The sequence below is a fragment of the Chrysoperla carnea genome, chromosome 2 (assembly GCF_905475395.1).
Source record: "Chrysoperla carnea chromosome 2, inChrCarn1.1, whole genome shotgun sequence".
Classification (NCBI taxonomy): domain Eukaryota; kingdom Metazoa; phylum Arthropoda; class Insecta; order Neuroptera; family Chrysopidae; genus Chrysoperla; species Chrysoperla carnea.
Window position 1 is genome coordinate 60,540,810 of NC_058338.1, and position 10,866 is coordinate 60,551,675.

Consider the following 10,866-nt stretch of genomic DNA (forward strand, 5'->3'; position numbering starts at 1 on the left):
GGGTCCACTTGAATTAAAAAGTAAACATTTTTTTAAATTTAATAAAATCATAGGGGAACTATTTCTAGACAAAAACTTTTTTTTTTAAATATTTATTTATTTTTATATTTTTTTAAACTAAATATTGCTGTCCTAATATCTGTGAGAACTATATAATTTGCCTTCATTAATAATTTTCATATTTCGTGTAAGTACATATTCAAATTATGAGGTATAACGTTAAAAAATATATGTATTCCTATTTCCTGTGTTTTTTTGAATAATAATAATTATTAGAAAAAATAATAATTATTAATTCTAATTTTTTTAATAAATATTATCATTAGTCATTTTTTGGTTTTTTTTCAGTGAATATTTTATTATTATAAGCTGGAATTCGTTCAAATCTAAGGAATCCACTTAAATTGGAATTCTGATTTATTGCAAAATCCTAATTCTATGTACACAGTTAGTAAAACTAAAAAAAAATTTTGTATTACTAAAAAGTTATTTTTTTAGAAACATAAAAAATTTTATGTGATTTTGAATTGAAAATTTTGATTGAAACAAATTGATTATTTGAGATGCATAGAAAATGTGCAATTTAAATATTTTTAAAACACAACACAACGATAACGATAACGATAACGATAAAATGATTTTTTTCCCAATCACTTTTTTTAACTTAAATTATTTTCTACTATTTATATCTTCTACTCCAAAAAGCGTGTGTTTTTAAACTATTATTTATTTGATAAATAACTTTTATTTTTTTTTTTCAGTATTTATTTTTAAAATTTTAACTATTTTACTCGAATAACTTTAATTTTTTCATGAAAAATTTTGTTAATAAAAAAAATTCAAAATTTTACATAAAAATTAAAATTGTCTAGCAAAAGAATAGATATCGTTAAAGTTTTAAAATATTATAAAATTTTAAAACTTATAGGTAATGCCCGACGGATGTTAAACAAACAGATAATATAAACTATCAAATAGTCTTATCACAAACTTGTGTACCTACATATTGAAATACCGACGGTTGGAAACATCTATTAAGCTTTTCTTCTACAAGTATAGACAAAAATATTTATCCCTTCAAAAAATAAATCCGTACAACAAAATAAATCATACACTAAATCGGATTCAATCCGACTTTCTACATACAGTAATTCTGATTGACAAATAACAAATGTAATAAAATCTTATGGACATACACACAGAGACAAAAAAAAGGTATTTTTATTTCCCTTGAAAATAATCTCTCACACTGTAGCAGGTCAAAGTGATATAAAAATTTTTGTTACAATTTTTAGAAAGAAAGTTGACAATAATAAAAATTTTTAACTAGCCTAACGGGTTTGATCATAAATCAAATCACATAAAAAGTTAATTTCTTTTTTATTACACTTAAAATATACATTTTTGTTCAAAATTTTTTTGGCCTAATATATAAATAATATCTATTTATTTTTATTTTGTAATTTATCAATTAAAATGTAATCTGAAAAAATTATTTCAACTTCCGTACAGACAAAAATATTTAATATGATCAAATCATTTTTTTATTTTTAGTGGATGTTTAATCAAGTGAATAAAATTAACATTAAATTATTTTTATCAATTTTAAAATTTTAATTCGATTAGTTAAATTTTGACAATATAAAATATACATCTTTTTTACTCAAAATAATGAACATTATTCACGTTAGCAGAAACGCGTTCAATGTTAATAAAAATTTTAATTCATTTAATAGTATTTTTAATTCTGATAATCTCAATTTTAATTCTATTTGCGGTATTTTTAATTGGGAAATGAAAATTTCCTGTAGGTACTTTAGGACTAAGTTATCATTTTCCAAAAAAGTACAATTTTGTTTATCATTTTTCTTATGAGAAAGAACCATTTGATAGCGATTTACAATGTTATTAGATATATATCCAATTTGTATGAAAAGGGCTTCATTAATTCTTGTTTATTATTTTATTAATTTCCCTATCAATATAAGTTTAAGTAAAATTTTTACAATCGAGCAAAGTTACAGAAAATAAAATTTACTCAACCTATCATTTTCTCAGCATTACTTCATATTACAAGTTTCATATTTAAAAATCTTTAAATTGCGCTAAAATAACTTTGTGGATAAATTTTTCTATTTAAGAGCTTTCAAAGTAATTGGAAATATGATAAAACCTGATAACAAAACACTAAGAGAATAAATTATAGTAAATTTCATTTTTTACAACATATATCTTTTATAAACTTGACTAATAATGGCCGAAAAATTCTCAAAAATTAAAAAAAAAAAATAATTAAAATTTATGTAATATTTTCTTTTAGACAAATTCACATTGATAACAAAAATTTCTGACATGAATACTTATTGAAAGAGAATCGAACCACTATCTCTTAAATATTTTTGATGGGCTTCCTAATTTCCAAATAATTTTTTTGAGGTTTTGAATAAGAACATTTGGAATTTATGGAAGTTTTCACAAATTAATATTTATTACTAATTAAAGCAATAAAACAAAACAAAAAAAATTCACTCAAATTATCAATAAACGCGTTTTTTTTTTTATTAATTAATATTTGATTTGAGTGGCTAAATTAATAATAATTAAAATATTGAATAAATAATAAAATATTATTATGCATATGATAATGAAATAACACTCAATAAATTATAAATGTTTTGTCTTTTATTACTACTTGACTATGTTATTAATATCATACAATATTTTTATTGAGCATATCGCATCTGCTTACTGCTAAGTAAGTAAGTTTGTGCTGCGGTTTTTTAAAATACAATTTATTGTACTGTAAGTGCATTTACTTACACTAGGGAGGCGTTAGTTAGATTTTTTTAAGCTATTTTGTAAGTTATTTGTTAAAAATCAGAAGAAAATTTTTTTTTTTTAAATTCAAACATAGTTTTTGCTTTCTCCAATAATTTTGGGTTTATTTTATGGAGCAGATTTTTTTGTTTTTCATTCATTTTCTCGCTTTTTAGTTTGGAAGTTAAACGTAGCATGCATTTTGAAAATATACTAAACTTTGCAAACGATAGTTTTTATGGTGGAGGAAACGGGAAATTTAAACCAGATACCAATTGAGACACATAACAGAATTTTGTGATATTTTTTAAATACAAAAATTTTTACTATGTGCATTTTTTCTTTGACTAGTATAGCGTTAAATAAGTTTTTTTCATACTATTTGGTAATAAATCAGTGACAAAAAAATTATTTTCTGACATTCAAACTAATTTTTTATCAATGATTTTTTAAGCTCAATCATTTTCACGCGATGGAGGGTGAACATAGCTGCATTAAGTTGAAAATTTCAAGTTATTTGTCGATAAATTTGGAATTTATTCATAGTTAAAATGTTCTTAACATTAATGGATTTTATGGTGGAGGGAACGGGAAGTTTTAACTAAACACGTAGTAATTTCATTGTAGTATTAATGATTTATATATAAATTCAGCTCGTCAAAACTTGGACCATTCCAACAACGCCCAAAACTAAATTTTACGAGAAGTGATAATAACTTGCATTAAACATAAACTTTGCTACTCTGCGACATTTGAAGCATTGCTTAGGAACCAAATCGATTCTTTTCACCTTATTTACGTGAAAAAAAAAAACACAAACAAGCCATTAAACTTTAAATATCGCATATTAATTCTACCGACGCAGACGTGGTCGTCTGTGCAAAAAACTTATTTCCTAAATTTTAAACCTGAAGCTTTTGTTTGTTCCTACTAGGTAAAATTTTAATTTTATCCTCCGAATTTCTTAATAGTCTTAATTGAGATATATGATTCAAAATTAAACAAAGATTTTTTGACCTCACATCAAAAATTAATTTTAATTCAGTAAAAAAACAATTTTCACTACTAAATAAAACGAATAGCAAAAATAAACATTCAAGTTTTCCCTGAATAGAATTTAAAGAAAAACATCTTGTGATAAAATCTTCGAAACGAGCAATATAAAAGTGATATAAAAACAAACTTTATGCGTTCATTTCTATTTTAGGGTAAATAAAAATGTATGTTACTACCCGCATAATTTTTTTCGCAGCTTAAGTCGTAAAAAATTTATAACAAATTTGTTATTCGATTCAATTCTCTCAAATCATTAGTATTCACTTTACAGGTGATTTAAAAATATTTATTAAGCTAATTAATTTATATCCGTTTTCATTACAGAATAAAAAACCGACTTTTTTTGTATTGAGTACAAAAAAAGTTTTACTAATTTCATTTATAATGTTATTAAACTTCGGAAGTGATGCGATTATAATTAGTATTTTTAATTACTGTATGATTACCATCGCACTTCAATTTGTCGGTTTAGTATGTTTATTTTGTAATTGAAATTTTAGTTGAAGCTCAAAAAATTATTTCTGAATTTTTGAAATATTTGTGCCGTAAAACTTTAGATCAAAATTAAATGATTTATAATAAAAAAAGAAAGAAATTACAGCTCAAGTTATATCTATAAATTATGTTGAAAAAAATAATTATAGAGAATTTCTGTAATAGTTTTGATATATTGGGGCCTAAGGTATGATGACTATAATTTATTGCCTTACTTAATATCTGCAACAACCCTCAATCAACCCTTATCGAAACGTTTTTAGTACACGGGATCTCAATAAATCTTGTTATTAAGAAATATATTTAGACACTTAAGAAAATTGCACGTTACTTAACCACTCTGAGATACACTTTAACAAACCAAAACTGTACCAAAATATTCAAAACAAAATGGTACGTAAAAAAAAATTAAAAATTCGATTGCAATACAAAAATTATCAGATATTAAACATTGCTGATGATGATTTCATTATAATCGAAATACCGGTACATAAAAATATAATTTTGTTTTGAATATTATGTGAGTTAAAGTTCTGTTCACGGCTTGGAATCTTATAAACTATGGAAAAAATATGAAAAATAAACTAACCCTTGGTTGAGCCATGAAAGCTCGACCCGGATTCGGGTATTCAGCGTGTTGGGCCACTTTAACTAAATCACACAAAAACCTTCACACTTTAAAACACAAAAAATACAAATAAAAATTAATAAATTTTAAAGATGTCACAGCACTTAAATAACATATAACACTTAAAAAAATAAAACAAAAACAAAAGAATTTCTTATTATTTTTTTTAGAAAATTTAAGTTCACAAAATACGAATAGTTATTACTACTTTTTTTTTCACACTCCGCGAAATGTTGATAAAAAAAATTCTTTTTTCTTAATATTTTCTTCTTGTGCGAATTTTTAATTTGGTTGTTGTAGACAGCAGGTACAAAACATGATGTTTTCCACACAATTTTTTCAAGTACAAAATTATTTTTTTTGATTAAAAAATTTGAAAATTAAAAATCACAACAAATTTTCTTTAAATTTTTTCGAATAACAATATTATTTATTAATACATTAAAAAATATGATTCCCGCGCGCGCGCGATTTCTCAATGATGTTTAACGAAATAATGATATATGATCATAATAACGATAACACCGGTCATTAGTCACTGTTATTATTGTTGTTTTCGTAGCAAAGTTCATCGAGTTTGTTTTAGTTAGATTCGGCAACATTTGGCATAAACTTGTAAATATCATAACTTGTATTTCATTTCATTAACCGGCAAACGACAGCTCCCCGATGCTGATATAATATTCTTCGAGAGTTTTCAGGTTTTCTTTAATAAATAATAAAGTTGAATTGTCTTAGCCGTGTTGTTTTTTTCGACACTTGATATTCGTCATAACTAGGTATTATAGTAGAAGAACTAGCATGTGTTGTTATTGTTAATTCGATGGTGTAAACGACGATACATGATTTGACAACGAATTTGACTGATATGTGATAGTCAAATGACAATGACAATGTGTTACGAACAACATACACTTGTATGTTTTGTACCACCCCCGAATTGAAGAGCGACGTCCCGACGACGCGACAAGGATCGCAACAAAGCAAGAGCAGCAAGAGCACCACCGTTAGCTAGCAGTATATTCACCGCCGTCCGTCGTGTTGTTCGTTATACACCATATAAACACATACACTGCAGCATAGAGAGACGCACACATACACTCAATGTTGAAAGTAAGAGAAAACTTGAAGAGCAACAAAGCTAGCGATATATTTGTGAGGAGCAGCAGCGTCGGTCGCGAAAACCCCCAAATTGTGTTGTTGTTTTTTTTTATCCCGTTCGTATATCATAAAGGGGGTTATTACTACTGTTTGTTATACAGTTTTGCAACTGCGCCCGCGACGTTTATTTCTTCCCTTTATCCCGATCCGTGTATACCGAACGCGATATGCGAGCCAGTGCGCCAGCAGCTAGGCAGCCGAACGAACAAAACAATATACGTACACCACACACAGAAAATATTGGTTACACAAAATTACTAGATTGTGTATAGTTTTAGTTTATTTAGGAGCTATACAGTAGAAATCGGATTCACTCGACCGATTTACACCACAACAGGTCTTGCGCGTACCGTAGCTATACGCCAACTGTCAATCACAAATCGTTCACGATGGAGTGGGGTTTTCAAATGAATGATCACTTCTAGTACAGTTACGCCTTCCGTAGGTGGGGCTAACATCAGATAATCGTACTGCGCTTGTTTTATGCGCCTATATGTATGCCATTACAGTTGGATTATGCTTGTATGTTCAGCATTATTTACCCCTACCACTAGCACAGCATTTATGCGAGCGTAGTTACGTATACATGTACATGTATGTATTCAGTATATCGTATACATACAAGTAAGCTCTTCTTACATCAATGCCGCCTCTGAACAACAATTTGAATCATCAGACAGAAAACTAAACTCGTTCGTTCGTTTCTTTTAAACAAAAACATTAGCAAAGAAAATTTTTTTTGTTAAATAATTTAATTTTTTTTTAAATATTTTTTTACATTTTTTTTTTTTTTAATTTTTATATTATTGACAAATCATATCACACACTATTGTGGACCTTTGGTGCGGTATAAAACAAAAGAATCTTAATTAATAATTTATGATATTTAAAAGGAATTAATATCTGGATATTTTATGGAAATATTTAATTAAATTTTTTGCCTGAAATTCGAGTGATTGATTTGAAATAAATGTTTATTTTAAGTCTTACTGCATTTTTTTGAAGTAGTGTGTGTGATTTTTTTGCTTTTGATTGCACAAGACTTTTTGTGATATTTTTTTTAAAAATATTTTTGTTTTACTGTTTTTTTTGTATTTTCAAAGAGGTATTGATCTTGAATTTAATTTCGGTTAAATTTTTTGTGTTATATGGTTTTTCTGCTAATTTTTATTTATTTTACAAAATGAAAATCAATAACAGAGTTTTCTGGACTGAATTCAAATGTTTAACTAAGTAAAAATAAAGATCCCAATATTTTCCCGCCATTTTAGATGGATATCAAGTTTGTAGGTGTATATTTATTATACTTTTATTTTACAAAATACATTTTTGATACCATTTTGAAAAGTTTTTCTTGATATTTTTCATAAACAAAATAATTTTTTTTTTATTTTTTAATATTTTTATAAAGTTGTTTGTTCTGAGTTATTTTAATGTCTTTTCTTATAGAATCGATAAATTTATTTGTATTTTTAATTCCTTTTTAATTCTGTTATGATCCAAAAAATTTATTCTCATTATGGATACCACTTATGGAGCGTCTAATGGCATTTATGAATAAATTAATAAAATTTATTATTAAAAAAAAGTAAAATTGAACAATTATAAAACTGTGAAAAACTTGTCTTTTTTTCATACAATATTTAAATTTACTATTCCGATTTAATGTAGGTAATTGTCAAAATAATATGGATATCTTTCAAATAGACACAAGTGACATAAAATAAATGATTTCTTATGACTGTATTTTCATTAAAATGAGTAACCAAAAATAAAAATTGCTAAAAAAGTATTTACCGCATGGCTAAAATAAGTAATGTAATGTACCTACGTTAACAGATTTGTTGTTCATACAAAATTTGCCAAATTGGTTAGAGCTCGTGTAGTGGATAAACACGTTTTTGCAATCCCGGAGTATTAAGGTTATATTACCATTAATATTTAATCAAAAAATAGTCACTTTAATTTAAATAATTCTCTGGTATTATATTAATAGAATGTGCGTCGGAAGTTTTTTAGAAAATTTTGTTAGTTCTAAAACTATAAAAAATTAGGTTTTTAACTTGTGTAAAGCTTGAGAAGTTAAAATAAACTTTATGTATAAATATTATCAACGATAATAAATGAGAACTTTAGGATATTTCGAAATAAATTTCGATTTTTTGCCCTAATTTTCTAGATCAGTTTTTTGTATTTTATAAATACGTATTTCGACTGCAGTTCGCCACCAAAATAGCAACAAGTAACATAAGAGTAATTACGATTAGCTAATTCATACTGATGATGACTACTTGGTAGTCGAAATACGTATTTATAAAGTACAAAAAACTGATCTTGGATATTGGGGCAAAAAATCGAAATTTATAAACTTTATGCTTTATTCTTAAAATGTAAAACACGTATTTTCTGTTTTTCTTCCAATGGTAGACAAGCGAGCTACATTCAATTGTAAAATTTAAGCAAAATTAGTTTATGATCTTTCGAAAGTTTTTACCGAACTGTGATTTGTATTTTGGTAAATAATTTAATCTTGTTTTTTCAATTTTGAAGGTAAGGAAACACACCACCAAATTAGACTCCTAATATTGGTAGCCAAAATCATGACAAACAACTAATTATATATTTCTCATCGTTGGCAGAAAGTTTAAACTTTATATTTTTTTACATTAACGGGTCTTTCATTAAATTAGATCCAAACAAAACGAAAACCGACGGTTTTTGCAATTTCTGCGATGTTAGAATTGAAATTTATTTTTCCCGAAGTAAATAACTTTGATTAATATACGAATTTGGACAAATTATTTATCGCTCAAATGATATACGCTAAGTAACTTTTTGAAAACTTATATTTTGCATCGCAAGAGTATGAATTTATGGCTCCGTAAACAAATTTGGAAATACAAAGAATAGATTTGATTATCGACAAAGAAAACGAATATTCTTGAATATCTAGTTCATTGTCTATTCATTAACATATCTAAAATAATTTCTCGAACTCTTTTTGCCTCCACTTTATTTCGAATTTCACAACATTAATCATGTCTAGAATTCTGAATTCACATTAAAAAATTGATAGACTTTGTACAGTAAATTAAATCTCGATCAGAAACCTCGTTTTAAGTTTCACATTTCCTTTTCTACGAATTTTAAACACTACCGAAAATTTTATATTTCCAACTTTAGATACGTCATCGACTTTTAAAGCGCGGGACAATTGAATTTTAGGTATATGTCAACCAAATATTGTAATTTACGTTAGATTGTAAACTAACTAGTAAATCTGTAAATTTGACTTCCAGAAAAGGGCCGAAAACCATTCCAACCCATGTTTACTCAATCTGACGAAAATTATAATAATTTCACATTTATTCAATATGTGTTAACATTACTTTCCGGCGCCTACACCATTTTTGATATTTTATCATTTGCATCTTCGAATATGTTACAACGTCGAATTAATGTAGCAAAGAGATTTCACGAAGTATTCTCATGCTGAGAAATCTTTTATTAGTTTAATATTCTTCTAAAAAGTTATACCTAAGAATATTTTGAGTAAAAACTATTTCAATTATCACCAAAATTAAGAAAAATATTTTTAAGTCTTTATGCAAAACGATGCCAAAGCTTTTGGCATGTTGATTATATACGTTTTTACAAAATTTGTTGGATGATTTCACAGATTGATCGAACTTCTAATTTGCTTCTTTAAAATTTATTTAACTTTTCGTTTCATTATCTACATATATTTTATCACCGTCGATTTCTTATTTAGTGGATATAGAAATCCTTTAAAACCTTTTCAAGCAAAAACATTTTGCTTAACAACACTTTCATTTAAATTGTGTGGGTTAGATCATAAGAAAAACTAATTAATCAAACCGAATTTATGTGGAAAAATTCCATAAATTCTCACATCGAAAAGAAAACTTCCAGAAATTAATTCACATATATGCAAGAATAAATAATTTTAAAAATGAACATCGATTTTAGAACCTTCGTCTTTTTGAAATCGGTTTAAACTTACATACAATCGATAACACAGTTTATTTTAAAAAGTGAGTTAGTATGATCGTTAACCAGTTAATAATAATATTCAACCCAATGTTGTTCATACGATCGATGATGCTATGAATATGAATATTATGTGTGTACTTAGTACGTATACAGGTGGTTCAAAATTCACCTATTTCCTTTGAAATGAAATGATGGTAATTCGGGACGGGAAAACTTAATATAAACGTAGGTTGAGAAAAAAATCAGCCAGTCCGATTTATAAATAGTTATTCTTATGTTTTAGTAAATCATTTTAATTTGTAGCCTGCTTGATTTTTTTAAAAGTTTTGTTAATCTTATTATTTCAGAAAGTAGAAATTTTAATCATATTATATAATTGGATTTAAGTATCTATTCACGTTTACTTTAAAAATTAGGTGCTCAATAATTTTAAATATCGAGTAATGGGAAAAAACCGTATTAGAAAATGGAAAATTAAATAAACATTATTAAATTGAAATTTTTGTATTTAATTTTGTATTTAAGGTATAATGTCCCTGATAGTCAAGTTGAAGCGGTCACGCTGCAATATACGTAAATTTTTGGTGTAAACAGATATGTAATTGTACATAATGCTTATACATCGTATGTTTACATTTACAAAACACATTTTTTGTTTATCTTTTTAACAAGAAGGGCAGGAATCGTTTCTTTGG

At 26.1% G+C, this 10,866-nt stretch overlaps 1 protein-coding gene across 3 annotated transcripts in view; it reads right to left on the reverse strand.

Moving 5' to 3' along the window:
- The window catches only part of LOC123294097 (homeobox protein homothorax), a 530,011-nt gene extending 524,771 nt beyond the window's left edge, over positions 1 to 5,240 (reverse strand). Inside the window, exon 1 of one of the 3 annotated variants that reach the window (XM_044875178.1) lies at positions 4,958 to 5,240. In XM_044875178.1, the coding sequence (XP_044731113.1) occupies positions 4,958 to 4,972 (15 nt within the window). In that variant the 5' untranslated portion in view covers positions 4,973 to 5,240. The remainder of the gene's footprint in view (positions 1 to 4,957) is intronic. The other 2 variants (XM_044875177.1, XM_044875179.1) reach the window with 2 other exon arrangements.
- Between the last annotated feature and the right edge of the window lie 5,626 nt (positions 5,241 to 10,866).